Below are 16,460 nucleotides of genomic sequence, written 5' to 3' on the forward strand. Positions count from 1 at the left end.
GAACAAAAGATTAAAAACATCTGTACGTTTTACAAAGTTGCCCTCAGAAGAGTCTTTATTTTAGAAAATGTAATATATAGTGTGCTCTGTAATATACTGAGGGGTATTAAACAGTCTGGGAAATAAAATGAAAAGAGCTCTTCCTGTTATCTTTTAAACCAAGTTCAAAAAACTAGAGGTTGTATATTTTGTATAATACATGCCTACTATTTTCTGTCATTTTGCAAAATTACTGGAAGTCATTCTGAGGAATGATTGAAAATTTATTCAGTTTGCCAAATGTGTGGTTTCACAATATGTCTGTAACGTATGTCAGAAGTTGGTGCAAGAGCAGTTGTACATAAACAGAGGGAGTTGAATCAGATTTCTCTCTAATTGCTGAGTTCCCGAAGTTGCCCCAGGAATTTCAACTTAAATTTAGAGAACAACTGTACAAAATGAATAAGAAATTCTCTATGTACATTATCCCAAATAGAGAGTATTGTGCAACTGTTGCTGGAATAAAAACAAGAAAGACAGAATCCTAAGTCAAAGTTGAGCCATGAATACTATCTGCTTAGAAACTAAGTATGGAGAACACACTCTCCCTGGTTTTTAAAATCTCAATGTATAAAACAGTGCTTTCCCCATTTACATACACAGAATTATTTCTAATAAACTGCTTACTCTTTGCCTCATTTCAGATATGAAGTTCTACATTCTACATTCTACATTCTACAGTGTGGACACACTGAAAAGTTGATTGAGAGCAGGCAAACAGAAGAGGAGTCTCCTTTACATGAGCATCGAGGATACATATGATGTAGTCTGTGCCACTAAACACTTATTGTCTAAGTATGCAAACATCACCAGAGATGCTGGTGAGCACTTCAAATCCTTCTGTGTAGTGTAGCCAAGTGGAGAGAAGGCACTACTTGGAATGGCTTCCTGACTGATCTGTTCAGAACCAGGAGAACTTAGCATGGAGTAAATTGACTGTTAATATGCAGCCCATGTGTCTGGGCAGCTTGAAGTGAATAATGATGTGTGAGGAATGCATCACCAAATTTTGTGTTTTCCATCCACTTATGACAAATAAAAAAGTAGCTGAGGTGGTTCGACAGCTTCTAGACATCTCTCTCGCTTTTGAAGACCCTTTTATATTGCAGAATCATGATGGAACTTAATTCATTACTCAGATAATGCAAGAACAAAAGTATCTGTGGTCTCTGCTCAGCTTTGAGCATGGAAAACCAGGATACTGTAGAAGGAAAGAACTAGCAGAGCATCCAAACAGCATATTAAGGGGATGCTCAACCAGTGTCAAGCAGATGATAATTTGTACGACCAGTCAGTGGGAATCTGCTTTCTGAAGTTTGCTAAAAACTCAGCTCACCACTCAGGAAGAAAATTCAAACTTACAATTTGAGCTTTTAATGGATTTACATGGGCAAACTTGTGTATCAAGTTTTTTTCAAAATTAACTTAGAAACAGAAATAATAGTTCACTGATTTACCAGTCTGCATGTGTGCAGGAAAGGAAGGGATGAGGAAAGGAAGATATTGGGTTTTTTTGTGGGAGCTAGAACAAGCTCAGCCTACCAACAATGCTTACTGTCCCATGCCAATATAAAAATCATGATATTGTTTATGTCACCCTACCGTAATGAAGGAGTTAGAAACTGATATACTTCAGGTTTGTATTGACTTTATTGTAAAAGTCTTTTACAGCGTGAATCTAATTTCATTAGGGAGCAGAGTTAATTAGAGGAGCCCTTTCTCATTACTAATGTAACCCATACATATGCAGAGTCTCATTAACTCTGTCGTTATCTCCTCTGTATGCTCTGTTATATAAATAAAGAGGCAATTTACTGTAGCACCGCTCTGATATTCAAGAATATGCTCCTTTCAGGGCTGCTGAATGGAAGTTGCACACTTTTGTGCACTTTACTTTGTCCCAACAATAATCAGCCTGGAAACTCAGTCACAAATAACAAAATGAAAAATAACCACATTTGAAAATGGAGCTCTCATTCCGTCTGCCGTTGACAGGAGACTGCAAATCTGATCTCATACCTGTTTCACTGAGCAGTATTAATGTTCAGTCGACTAAGCAGTTTGAAAGGCTGAGCCTTCTCTCATTCCTTTGAAGAGTTAGAGCTCTTTGTAATGCAGCAGTGGGGTGTGGACAGTAAACAAGGACAGCAAACACCACTGCCAAACTTAACACCCCGATGAATGTGAAGTACAGGAAGCTGCAAAGTTAGAAGAAAATAAAACACACGACAAGGCATTTAATTCACAGAGAAATCAAAAAAGCCAAGCTGTGACAAAATAGAATCTGCAAAAAATATCTCATCTGTTTCTTGGTTAAATACCCCAAACTGGTCACTCCTGAGCATATTTAAGTACACAGGGAACACAAAAGAGTGTTAGCAGAGTCATAAGAAGAAATACAGCATGTGAAATGTATCACCATAACAACACCTTTTACAAAAACGTGTAGGAGTATGAAACCACTGCAGTACTTGTGAAGTAAAAATGACAGAAGTAATAATTATCTTGGACCAAGGTGGTTTCATGTAGTTTAATGTCAAGGGGTATTTTTGCTAGAACAGTAAAATCCTGAGATGATAAAATAATAGCAAGGACAAAATCTTGTTCTGGAGGTCAGGACATGTGTAGGAGCAAATGATAACTTAAATTTGTGTTACAAAATGTTCCTCATTAGTAATTGCTGCCAGTTAGTAACTATATTTAGTAACCAAATTTAGTAACTTGAACCTTCACAAACTTTGGAACAAAAAGTAAAGATGTGGAGGTAAGATTCACCTCTGTAGTGTTAAGATGAGTTTAAACCACAGCCAGAAATGGATAGTAAGAGATCTCTTGAGATCATCCAGCCCTATCCTCTGCTCAAAGAACAGCTAAACTCAAAGTTAGATGAGCTTGCCCAGGACTGAGTCTAGTTGTGTTTCAAAAATCTTTAAGGATGGAGAATCCAAACACCTTCTCTGGGCCTCCTGGCGCACAGCTACACTACTCTCAAATTGTTATGAATACCACAGAATCACAGATTCAATGGAATGCACTGAGTTGGAAGGGTCCCTCAAGGATCATCAAGTCCAACTCCTGCCCCTACACTGGACACCCAAAGAATTGCACCGTGTACCTGCGAGTGTTGTACAAATGCTTCTTAAACTCTGTCAGGCTTGGGGCTCTGACTACTTCTGTGGGGATCATGTTCCAGCACCTAACCACCACCCTCTGGATTAAGAGCCTTTTCTAACATGCAGCCTAAACCTCCTCTACCACAGCTCCACGACAAACCACAGAATACCCTGAACTGTAAAGGACTCACAGGGTACAAAGTCCAGCTCCTGGTCCTGCACAGGGAAACCCCAAGGATCACATCGTGTGGCTGAGAGCATTGTCCAAATGTTTCCTGAGCTCTGGCAAGCTCAGGAATGACCATTTCCTGGAAAGTCTGTTCCAGTGCTCAACCACTCTGTGGGCAAAGGACCTTTTCCTAATATCCAGATTGAACTTCTGACAGCTTAAAGCCATTCCCTTTGGCCCTATAGCTGGGCACCAGAGAGAAGAGACTGGTGCTGCCCTCCTGCTTCCCCTAACTGCTCATAATCCAAACTTTACTTGTTGTACCCAAAGCCCTTATTAAGAAAGAATAAAGTAATCTGACAAACAACACAAGAGGGGTTCCATAATATTATCTTTCTTCTTATTTACAAAGCATAACTTACCAACTACCACACAGCTTTCTGCCCCAGGGCACAATTAATTAAAGGCTAAATTACAGCAGGGGGGAGACTGACCACCATTTCCCCCAGAGGGACCTGCTGAGGTCCCTCTGAACAGCAGCCCCAGCTTCCAGCACTTTACTGCTTCTTCCCACTCAAGGTTACCCACAAAGCTCTGTCCTGTTACACAGCTCATGGTGAGGATGCTGCAGGATGCCAGACCCAGCACTGGGGAGATTTGCTCTCTGCCAGCTACTCCTGGCAGCTCTTATTTGGAAGTGTTTCAGTGCCATGTTTGACCCTCACACCCTTGCTCACCTGATATGCCCCATCTTCCAGTGATCAAACTTTTTTTAACATACCCCACTCTGTCCCTGTCTTCTTCTTCTGTCGAGTGAGAGTTTTGCTACCAGAGACAGATGCTTTTAGGAAAATATTAAGTATTGTCCTTATTACTGCTTCATTCAGAGGAAGGTTTAACCTAGAAAGATTTTTTTCCTGGATTAATCCATATTCCAGACAAGCTTTGTAACTTACTTTTAAATTTTTTTTCCAAACAAAAACTTTCATTTTGAAATTATTTATATATTGCTACATATCCAGAATATTTAAACAGTTTTCTTCACAACTGTATTTTAATTTTCCTGTGCTGGCTCTGTCTGGAATGGAGCAATTTTTCTCCATAGCTGCCCATATGGTGCTGTGTTTTCGATTAGTGGCAAAACAGTGTTGATAACAGACCAGTGGTGTAGCCCTTGCTGAGCCAGGCCTTCATGGCACCAACATCTTCTTTCTTTTCTGAGTCTGCTCCTCTAGCCCATGGGCTGAGGGTGGGCAGGAGGTGGGGAGGGGATGCAGCTGGGACAGCTGATCTGAAAAAAAGAATCTTCAAAAGACTCTCCAAAAGAATCTTCCACACCACAGAACAACACACTGAGCAGCAAAACTGGGAAGAGGCAGCTTTGCCAAAGTCTCTGTTGCTCAGAGACTGATCGGGCATCATTTTCTGGTGGTTAGTAATGACTGCTTTTGCATTGCTTAATTAATGTTTCTCTTTATCCCCCTCCACTTATTAAACTGCCTTTATCTTGACCCAAAAGTTTTCCTCTCTCTTTTGCCCTTCCACCTCTCATCCCCATCACTCTGGGGAAATGAGTGAGGCCTGAGCTTAGCTACTAGCCAGAATTCAAGCCACATTTTTAAGGAAGGAGTTAAAAGACTATAAAATTCCTTAAACTTGTGGTTTGAGTTGTACCAAATACCTTTAGTTTTGAAAATAAAATTGGATTTTAATACAATCTCATTTTTATTCAAATTGTTAAATTTGAACATGTAAAGCAAAAAAATTCCTAATACTCAAATAGGAAAAACCTATTATTTATTCATTTTTTAATCAGGAGGATTTTGAAATATCAGGAGGATCTAAAAAATAACTTTTGAATTAATTAATCTTTATCCTCTCATGGGTAGCAACTGGTTTATGCTGGCTAACAATGTTTTGACAGTCTTGCCTAAAAGCATATTTAATGAAAATAAAAAAGTAAGAAGAAAATGAATTGGCCCTTTCAGTGTCCTCCTTTGAACTGAGAACATAATCCCTGGATTTATTTTTGAGAATTTACATCTTCTCATATAAAGGAACCAAATTTTAAAATTTTTGATTTATTAGGCCTTTAAGTTTATAGCTAAATATAATGTGTTTAAAAATGCTTATTTCTACTGCAATTATTTCTGCTATTTTGTACATTGAGAATGTACAGTTGAAGCACATAGGTCTATGAGATTTGAAATGTGTAGGTAAATTTCCTCCCTCGTTTTCATCTACACTTTTGGTCAAATTATTATTAATTATACTTAAGGCAAACTTTTTTCTCTCAATCTTGAGATTAAATAAATAAATAAATAAATAAATGGCTTCTCACATCTTTCATTTCTAGGAGCTACTGGTGGTTGAATAAAAAGCAATTAAGTTATTCACTCCATTTTAAACATTCCCCTCCATCCTGCTCTTTTGTTCTACAACCTATTTTTGTCATAATGGAAAGATAAATTTAACAGGACTCTGATAAACAGTTCAGTTGGAACCTATCACATATTCCATTTTCACAGAGTTAGGTTAAAATATGTTAATTATCTATATGGCACATCCATGCTCTAGAGTAGAAATATTCTTACAATTACAGTAATTGCTCAAATCCTTGGACTGAGGAAACAAAGAAACAGTGAAAGCTATTGAATGAATCTATGTAGACAGTTTGATGGCACTTAGGATCATGATCATTTTATCATGAGAGCATTTTTCTTGGTTGCATATATTCTCTTTGCCATGTGCTGAGAGTATGGGCTATAAACAGACATACATGTGGCATTCATTGCATTTCATTCCTGTAAACAGTGTGCATAATGGAAGCACAGAGATTTCCCAACTAGCAAAAAAGGCAGCAGAAATTACACTGTTCTGCTGGAACCATGGATGATGGACTTGCCAGCACAGAGGTTCATTCCTGGCTGCTACTGGTGTAATTGAAGGAGCCAACAGAAACATTTCCAAGGCAGGGACTGGGAGGAAATACACTTTAAATATATGGTGAGCATCTCTTTTTAAATCCCTCAAGATTATTCCTGTCTGCACAATGCTTTAAGCCACTTCTGTCGCTGAGTGCTGCAGACCTGATTTTTTCTCTGCTGTATTTTCTTCTGCAAATGGCAGTCATCCTATGGACAAGGCTCTCTTCAGGTGAGAGCATCAGTTTTTGTAAATACAGGGTTCTGTCCAGTGCCTAATGGCCTCAGCTTTGGCATTTCCTCTGTTTGTGTGACTAACCCTGTCTTGTCTTCCACAGGCTTAAAGGAAGCAATTTCTGTGGTGGCATCCACCAGCCAAGGTCTCCAAATTTCAGATTCACTCTTGCTTCTTTAGGCATCTTGAAATATCTCACAGGAAATTAAATTAGAAAAGTCTGATAACTTGCAGTGTGGTTTTTGTATTCAGTTCTCTTTTTAGTGATAGGAACTAAAAAAACCTTCTCCTTTCACAACCAGTCCATTTTATACCACTGAGAACAGAATGAAACATTATCACTATCTTTTGGAAGTGCTCTAGCTGTTCTGTTTTGTACTCATACTTAATATATTTAATTCCCTTTGTATCTTAGAACTCGCACTACTGATATTCATTCCCACTCCCACCCAACACTCACAAAGATAAATGCTAATTCTTTTGTTTCCATTTTGCTCACAGGTTTCATTCCTATTGAGCTGATATCAGATACTTCAAATTCTCAATAGTTCGAAATCCTCTTATTTTCTTATTTTTGAATAACTGACTTTTATGGATGTGTATTTTGATGAAATTGGGATGATGGTCTTCTAGATACCAGACTCATCTAAAGTATAAACTAATTTACTGATAAATGAAATAGTTTTTAGTATTTAGGGTCCTCATCCTTGTCTTCTAGTGCTCTTTCTGCAACTCCACTCAGAACATAAGCACTTGCTTTTCTTTCAGAAAAATGAGAAACTTTCCTCAGTAAAGATAAGGCTCCTTTTTGTGAAATGTGGTCACAAACACACAGTTGTAAGATCTTGGAGAATTTAAGATCAATGAGAATTTGTGAAAACAACCTAAATTTGAAACCAAACCATAAAATCATAGAAGGCCTTTGTGTGGAAGGGACCTCAAATATCACCAAGTTCCAACACCCCTGCCATGAGCAGGAACACCTTCAACCAGACTACGTCACTTAAAGGCTTCTCCATCCAAGTCTTGAATACTTCCAGGGATGGGGCATCCACAGCTTCTCTGTGTTACCTGTCCAGTGCCTCACCACCCTCACAGAAAAGGGTGTTGCTCCTCCTATCTAATATAAATCTCTCCTCTTTCACCTCAAAGCCATTACCATTATCCTTATCCTACCCCTACCTTCCCTTGTGAAAGCCCCTCTCCATCTTTCCTGTACATCCCCTTTATGTACTGGAAAGTGCTCTAAGGTGTTCCCTGAGAATTCTCTTCTCTGGGATGAACAGCCCCAACTCTCTCAGCCAGTTTTCACAGGAGAGGTGTTCCACCCCTCTGATGATTTTGTGGCCTCCTCTGGACCTGCTCAATCATCTTCACATCCTTCTTATGTTGGGGTCCCAGAACGTGGACGCAGTATTCCAGCTGGGTTCTCACCAGACCAACCTCTTCACCCCACCTTGAAAGCACCACCTTTGTGTTTTGGGCACCCTCCATGCTTCCTGTAACTCACTGAAAACTGCTATCTTGCTTTCCTGCATGAGTTAATTGGTTTATGTGCTTCCTTTCTAATTGCTTTTTAGTTTATTAAAGATTTACAAAGCTCTGTGTCAAGCAAAAATTAGTTTCAGGGATCTAAAGATCCATGAAGAGGCTTGTTGATTCTGTGTATAAGTATCAGGAAAGAATTCAGATGCTGTGGCTGTGACCTTATTTATCAAGCAGAACCTGAGGAACCAGGTATGATAGCATTATGTGTGGCTATTCTTTGAAACACAGACTTCTGAGAAAAGCAAAACAATAGGAAGCTTGAAAAGAACACTGAGTAGTACCATGGCCAAGCAGAAAGGAAAGAATCTGAGATAAAGGAAAAATTTATGCTGTTGGTGCCAGATCCTTGACTTACATGTGGTTTTCTGCAGCTGTTCCCAATTGAAATGGATATAAATATCATATCTATTTGTACAATATTTATATTACTGTCTATTGATATAGACAGTAATATCAATTTTCTGGAGTAAACTAAAGCAACAAGACCTTTACTTGCCACTACAGGTGTTGGAGGGCAATTAGACCAAATAGTGAGACAAAATTATTTAATAAATCTTCTACCTTCTAAACTGGAATGTACCAAAACAGGAGAATAATGACAAGTTCCTGAATTTATAATAGTAAACCTCTTCTCTTTGCACCAAACCAAATAAATAACAGCTTTGTTTCAAAAGGTAAGTCATAGCCTGCCTGTGATATAATCTGCCAAATTCCTTCACAAAAATCCATTATATATTACTTCTATTTACATAAAGTATAATGTCTACTTTTGAGGCATACTAAATAGGTATGACTAAGGCAACTATATATTATGATTTCTAATAAACAGAGAAGCCAGACAGCGTCTTCCATCCTGACAATGCCTGAGAAATCTCTCAGTAAATCTGCAATCAACTAATTAGAAAAGTAGTCTGAGAATCTGAAAAGTTCTGCTAAACTTGTTGACCATTTACTGGCTGAAGTTAGTAAATTATTCATGATGCATGGGTGGGTGAGATTGGCAAATTAAAGGGATTATCCTGCATGTTCCCTAACTATGGAGTATGATTTTCTTACAAGCCAGTACCTGTGACTCACGTCTGACATGGCAGGAATGAGACAGCAAGAACTGTGATTTCACCTGTAGACCCAGAAAAAGCAGTGTATTAAAGCATAACACAGGTAGTCCCTATTTTACCATTGTTTATGGCCTATGCACAGCTCAGTTCCTGTAAGCAGCTAACAATAGAGGAATAATATTATTAAATCATTTAAATTATCAGCAGTTTTCACCCTGGAAGTATCTAAAATTGAAAATCTATCCAGTCACAAAAGACAGGACAGTTTTATGACTGTTCAAAGACAGAAAGAAGCTCTTGAAATCAAAAATGAAACCTTGGTTGCCTGACCAGAAAAGACCATACTTTTTAGACTGACGTGGGAAACAGAGGAAATCATGCAGACATGAAATGGAGAAGTTAGAGTTCTACCATGGACTTACTCCCTGCTTAGAGGAAGTCTGCTACACCCATGCGTGGCTCCACGTGTTCTGACACTTCCACAGAGATCCATCCCATCTCCGAACATTCAACAGGCCTTGTTTCTCTTCTCTCAACTGCTACTTCTCTTTCATTTTTATTTCTCAGTAACTGAAACCTTCACTCTTCTTCTTTGTCTTCTGTTTACCCCACTGTTAAACCAGATTTGCCAAGTCTTTTCCTTCCTTAAACTCTATTTGTAATTCTAGTCTTGACCTGGATTTCTGCTGTGTATAGATGCATTTCTCTTTCAATCTTTATTCTCACCACTGGTCAAGGCAAGCTACATGCTGATTCAATTTCCTCTTGTACTCAAATAACAAACAACCTAAAAACTAAACCTAGATTACAGGGCTGACTTGAGTGATTTTTAAATTTATTTTATTTAAATTTAAGTACAGAAGAACATGAAGATACAAGGTCAGCACACTGAACAGCATTAACATACAACTTCTAAGGAATGTTTCAAAGACAAAGAGACTGAGAAGTATGAAAACATCGGTGGAGAAGTTCAGTTTCTGATCTTCAGCAGTTTTGGTGGCAGCCAACAGCTCTTAAGTTGCTTTTCATATATGTCTGCAGTTTGTTTTAAGTGTAATATTTAAACAGTGAGAAATCTCTGAATTCTTGACGATCCAATAACACGGTGAAATCCCCCATTAACTCTGCTAAACACCATTATTCTGGAACATTTAGATTAATTATTAAACAATAATAAAATTCAGGGGGAAAGTGGATGTATAAGGAAAAAATCCTTTGCTCAGGTGCACATTTCTTTCCTTGATCAGTGGCACTTCTCACTTGTTTAGCAGCAAAACCTGGTACCTTGTGGTAGCTGTAGGGCTCAGGGAATCCTTGCCCACCTGAACTTTGAGACTGACAAAACTGTGGTCAGAGGCAGTGCTGACCTGATGTGTTCTACAATTCCCAGCACAATGATGGTCTCTGGCAGCTCAGCAACTTTTCTGTGGTTCTCTCTGCATGATGAAAAGAGCATTTGACTTCGCACATATGAGATTGCTATCGCAGTGAAGCAAAAGGAAGGCTTGTTCCTTCCTGTGTGTGGGCTGAGAAAACCCTAGTTCTTCTTGGTCAAACAGGTCAAGGGCTGTTTTTTTCACTCTGCTTATGTATGCCACATGCTACAGCTGCATGAAATGTCACATTTCAGGGTGAAGTCACAAAAAGAAGAGATTGTAAGGTAAAATTCAAATATTTCATTGCCATAAATAGCAAAAAAATCATCATCTATTTCAAAGGGATATAAAATGTTGCCATTAAGCTGTAATTATGCTGTCTAGAACTAAAACTTGTACATTTTCCAAATTTGAAATATTAATAATATACGTTGGAAAATTAATTAGTTGGCAGAATTTTTCGTGTAGCAAAGTTTCTGGGAAATTTCTTGTGCTTTTCTTGGGAATATTAGGCAGGTAAAAAATTTAAAACATTTAAATGCTTTAAAGAATGCTATTTAAAATGTTTAAAATAATTTTAAAAGGACATGAACAGAAAGGTTTATACCGATCTTGACTTTCTAAAGATGTTTTTTCTGATGCTTCATAAATAAGAAATTTCTCTGAAAATGTTTTACAGTTGCATGCAGTCTATCACTTTACAGATGAGTACAAAGAATTAAGAATTGACGGCTAAAACAAGTTTACTGATTTCAAGTTTACAAGTTTTCAAGTGTTTACAAGTTTACTGATTTCAAACTTCAAATCAGACAGAAAAGGCATGGCTTTTTTAAGAGATAATTTTTCAGCTCTAACTTTGTTCTTTCAAAACTCTTTCTAAGGTAAGGATAAATTTTATTAGCAAAGCATCTATCTACCCTGTGAGCTTTCCCCATATATTTGTACAGATATCTTTATACAAGTCTGCATTTTGAGTTAAGTCTAAATAAGAATGCAGCTGAATATGGCTATGTAACAAGTGCCAAATGAATTATACCTCTCAGAAGAACGTTCCTAAATAATTTATACCTTTTCATCACTTTTCATAGTAGATCAGTTCAGGTGAAATTCTGTAACAAAAATACTTGCAGATGAAGCAAGAAATAATCGAATTTTCATCTGCAAACTTTTACTTTCAATTTTCTCCAAGTATCTAGAAACAAACTATTGCGACCTTACGTGTATTTTGTACCCATCCAGCAAGATGCTAAAAAGATGGATTGGGTGTCATCACAGAGTATCCACACATAATAGGTACATCTTCACATCTCAGTATTTTCTCACCTTCAATTCTAGCTTTATAATATGAATGCAGATAAAATGTGCACAGTGTCTCGTTATTACAAATGGCTGTATCTAGAGGCAAATAATTGAAAAAAAAATCCTAGAATGAAGTTTAGTCAATCAAAATCTCATTCATAATTATGCAAAATGTATTTTCAACCCTGAGAGGCATGGGCTATTGCTGTCATATGCAGGATCACAACAGCTATAAGGCTGTAAAATACATGGGATAACATAATTTCAGATGCAATTCAGTAGTGTCTCTTTAGGAATCTGTGATATTCCAGTTAACAATGAAGGAAATACCAAAGAAAACGTTTCACTCCCATTTTTCCTTTTCAGTAACCTTTAAAAGAGGAGTTTACAAGGATGCTTAACAGCTACATAACCCAAGAGAACCATTCCTCCAATGACACAGTGCTGGATTCTTCAGAGAAGCTCCACACTGTTCTGATCGTCCTGTACATCATCAACCTGGCTGGTGGCACCCTGGGGGTCATCATGATGGCCCAGCTGTTGTTTCAAAGGAGATCCCAGTCTGTGATGACCATTACGATCACCAGCCTCCTGGTGCTGCACAGCTTCATGCTCCTCAGCATCCCCTTCCGCCTCAGTTACTACATCTCGGGGGTGTGGAAATTCGGGAGGTTTGCATGCAGGCTGACCAGCGCCATCATCTACCTGCACATGTACGCCACCTTCGCCTTTTACGTGGCCATCATCATCGCCCGCCTGCTCCGGCTGGAGTTTCGGAAGTGCTACACCGCGGCCTGGGTGGGGGCTGTCTGGCTGCTGGGAGCGCTGGTCATCACACCCGTTCTCCTCTCCTACTACGGCACCTCGAAGACATACCGCTCCTCCGAGTGCTTCCAGTTCCACAGGGAGCTGCAGGAGGCTCACATGGTGATCGCAAACTACTGCCTGGTTGGGGTTCTGGTGGCGGTGTGTGCCGTGCTCACCGGAATCCAGCTGACTGTGATCTACAGAGTAGCTGTGAAATACTGGCCTGACATTAACTCTCATGTGGAATTCAGGGCCCAGGCAAAGAGCTTCTTCTTCATCTTGGTAACGTTAGTCTGTTTCATGCCTCATCATGTATTCAGAGTATATTATATCCAAAACTATGACCTTGATAAAGACCATAAACTACTCCTATACAATGAGGTGTTTTTAGCTTTAACAACGATGTGCTGCCTGGATATGTTGTGCTTCATAGCAGGAATAGCCCACTGAACCAGGAACTACCAGGAAGCCCAGCTGCAGCGTGTCAATACTGGCTGTTTAGAGAAACAAAACTGTGTTGTGATTTTCCCAAGCTAGGAAGACTGGTGAGTTCATGGCATGTCTCTATAGGTCTACAGCATTGTTTGGCTTTTGCAGGCCACTAAGATTCCTTTTTCACAAGCTACTCTTTTTTTATCTTCTCTCTAGAAAGCAGACACACCTGAGTCTTACTCTAGTCTTGACCTAAGAGTCATGCCCTGAAGCTTCATTAATATTTTTCTTATGTTCTTCTCCAGTAATTACAGCACAGGTATCTATTCCTTTGTATTTTTTTCCTCAAAGTGTCTCAGTAACCACAACCCACTGTAGCCAATAAGTTGTCTTCTCTGAAGGTCTAACTTTCTTCTGGCAATTGTGACACTGAAGGGAAGAGATGGAAGAAAGAAATTCCTTTACAGGATATTTGTACTAGTGATTTTAGACAGCAAGGACATAAGCTCTATTCAAATGAGAAGTATTCACAGGATCACAGAACGGGTCAGATTGGAAGAGACCACAGTGGGTCATCTGGTCCAATCTCCCTTTGTATCATTTATACAAAGTATATATTAAATTAAATTATGTGAAAACTAATCATTATCACAAGTTCACCTTTACTTGTGTCATTCCAGAGGCACAAGGAGCTCTAAATTGTGATAATTATATATTTAGAGTGAATGAGAGCTGAACAGGATTCAAAACTTCTGCCTTATGTCACTCTCTCATCAGGACTGGATCTGTGGTTGTTATCTCTTAGCCCCATTGTAGCCAAAAGTGTTGCTGAACTTCCATAACTGGACCTGGAATTCAGTCAAGGGGAAGGATCAGACCCTCTCCAGGACAGGGAAATACTTTAAATATTATACTTCAATAATATTATACTTCAATAAATAATACTTCAAAACATTTGATGTTTGGTCACTTTCAGTTCTCTGTTGATTTATTATCAGATGTCATATTTTTTCCATTTATGCATATAATAAAACAAAACTAGACTAAAGTTTCTGAACAGTGCTTAATCAGTTCAGCATATGCTTGTATACAAACATGTTTTGAAGTATATCTTTTCTCCATTAGATAGATTATATTCTTTGGGAATCACATCCGTTTTGGGAATCTCTGTTTTATCTTCATGATTTAAAAGTTATTTTAATGATTCATTCTTCCTGCTCTGCTCAGTGCATAAAGTCTGTAACCCTTCTGTTGAAGGCCCCACTGTCATTTGCTGAATCCCAGCAGCTTGGGGCCAGATTTCTCCCACCCCAGACTCCTAGGAGTCACACAAGGCTACACTTCCTCCCTCACAGCCCTTTAAGTTCCCATAATTTTTCGTCTGGCAATCTTTGCTACAGAAAGTGCTATGATCCCAAGATTCAAATGGATTAAAGCTTTATTTGGGAGGATAATAAAGTACACTTATAAAGTAATGCTGCTAATACCTCAGATTGATGGCATTTCTTTTAATGAAAGGACTTACACTTACTCTGTCAATCCTGAATAGATGATTTTGCCTTGACATTTCCATTAAAAAACTTGGTTGAAAACTCTTGATGGTTTCAGGATCCTTTCTGTCTCTTTTAAAAAATGTGAGGTGTCAGGGATACAGCGCAAGACTCAAAATCTGAAAATCCTGATCTGATGGCCTCCTCTAGAATTACCATGTCCACTCCTATTCAAACAGTAGATTGATCAGTCCATGATTTTCAGCTAGAGCCAGAGCTCAATATTACAGAGATGAAGTGCAAAGGGACAGATTTTAATGTTGGATTTTCCAAAGTCTTTAGAATAAACTGACAAAGCTGGAGGTGGTGCAATAAGTACACTGTTTTTCCCTTACTGTACTCCTGGGGCTAAATAAAATATCTCTTCCTTGAAGAAATGTCCTGTGTCACTGCCTATTCTCATTGACCAATGTTTCCAAGGTGACATACCTGGTAAAGATCAGAATAGTCTGACCCTGCTTGTGAGTCTGATGATGATCAGTCTACCATAATGGTGTGCAAGTCTAGGGGAGAAAAAGGGAAATTATATGCATGTCCTCAGCCATGTGAACCAATCATGTCATGACAGCACTGCTTTCATGCTGCCTGACAGTTTTTACCTTGCTGAAATAACCCAGATGCACTGAGTTAACTTTCTGGTGTGATGCTGAGGCTCTGTTGCCCATCACAGCTGTCTGGTAGCCACTGGCTGCTGGCTGGGACCGTACTACTTGCCCTGCCTGGGTGCCACAGGGCAGCAGCAGCAGCTCTGGGTGGGATGCAGTGAACTTGCACAGCATCAAGGCTTTCTCTCTTTCCCACTCTGCCCCACAGTGGCTATGGGAACTGTATGTAGGCCGTGTAGGCAGACAGTGAGAGAGCAGAGGTGTAGATCTCACTATGGTCCTCATAATTCAGAGGATAATGGATTAAGCATTGATCTCAGTGCTGTTACATCTAAGACTCACATTAAAGTGGTAGAGATAAGCTCTATTCAATACCCAGTCCCCAGCTGAGAGCTTTAAAAGCACTTTAAAAACTGGTTAAAATAAAAAATGATCAGTCTTCAGAAGGATGGGCTAAGAAATAAATTCTGAAAGGACAATGATATTGAGCTCAGATTGTAGGGTACTATTCCTTACAATGAATTATACAATGACACCCTCTGGAAAACAGTTAAAAATGTTGATTTGAATGCCATTTGCAGGACCCAAGTAATTCTGGAGATAATTATAGACATTAATAATTGCTTTCACATCAAAGGATCATGTAAAATTGTAAACCATTTAGTCACCCCATTCATTTTTAATGTTATCCAACGAAGACTGGGAAAATCCTCAAACGTTCTGGAGCAAAGAATATCAAATATCTTCTAGTTTTGCTCTCTGTATGAAGTTCTGCATGAACAGAGCAGGCAAGGAGACCAAAACCAAAATCCCACTTGTATCCCTGACTTCTTAAGTTGGTTTGATGGAAAGCTACAGGTGGTTCTCACCATACAAATGTGTGTGCTCACTGCTGCCACAGCTGCCCTGCTGCTACAGGTGGCCTGTTCCCACCTTACCTGAGCATATCCTTTTCAACGGTGCAGAGGGTGATGCACAAGTGACATATCTGGTTTTAATTCATATCTTCCTTCTGATCCATCTCTTCTTTGTGCCTGCTATAGAGAAAAGTCACGTTGATGCTGTTGTCAGATTGACGTGCCCTGCTGCAAACAAGCAGAAGGAATAGATGCATTAGGAGGAAGCAAAGGAACACTTCCATTCGTTTTTTTTTCTTCTTCTTCACTCAAAACATGACACTCTTAACCTTAACAGATACTGTCAGAACTATCTCTCTCTCTCTTTTTTTTTTTTTCTGTGTCAACCCTAAACATGAAGCCACACTACAGTCCTTGCCTTTTATCACATACATTCTAGTCAGGGGCA

General features: G+C 38.9%; 1 protein-coding gene across 1 annotated transcript; it reads left to right on the top strand.

Annotated features, from left to right (window-relative positions):
- The first annotated feature begins 10,679 nt into the window (after nt 1-10,679).
- On the top strand, nt 10,680-13,103 carry LOC107215001 (probable G-protein coupled receptor 141). The gene is made up of 2 exons (XM_015650920.3): nt 10,680-10,746; nt 12,128-13,103. The coding sequence occupies exon 2, from the start codon at nt 12,155-12,157 to the stop codon at nt 13,016-13,018; it is 864 nt and encodes a 287-aa protein (XP_015506406.1). The 5' UTR covers nt 10,680-10,746; nt 12,128-12,154; the 3' UTR covers nt 13,019-13,103.
- The last annotated feature ends 3,357 nt before the right edge of the window (nt 13,104-16,460 follow it).

This window comes from Parus major, chromosome 2, assembly GCF_001522545.3.
Source record: "Parus major isolate Abel chromosome 2, Parus_major1.1, whole genome shotgun sequence".
NCBI lineage: Eukaryota > Metazoa > Chordata > Aves > Passeriformes > Paridae > Parus > Parus major.

Bases quoted from the DNA above. Each gene is read 5' to 3' on its own strand.
- LOC107215001 (XM_015650920.3), top strand. From the start codon at position 12,155: ATGCTTAACAGCTACATAACCCAAGAGAACCATTCCTCCAATGACACA.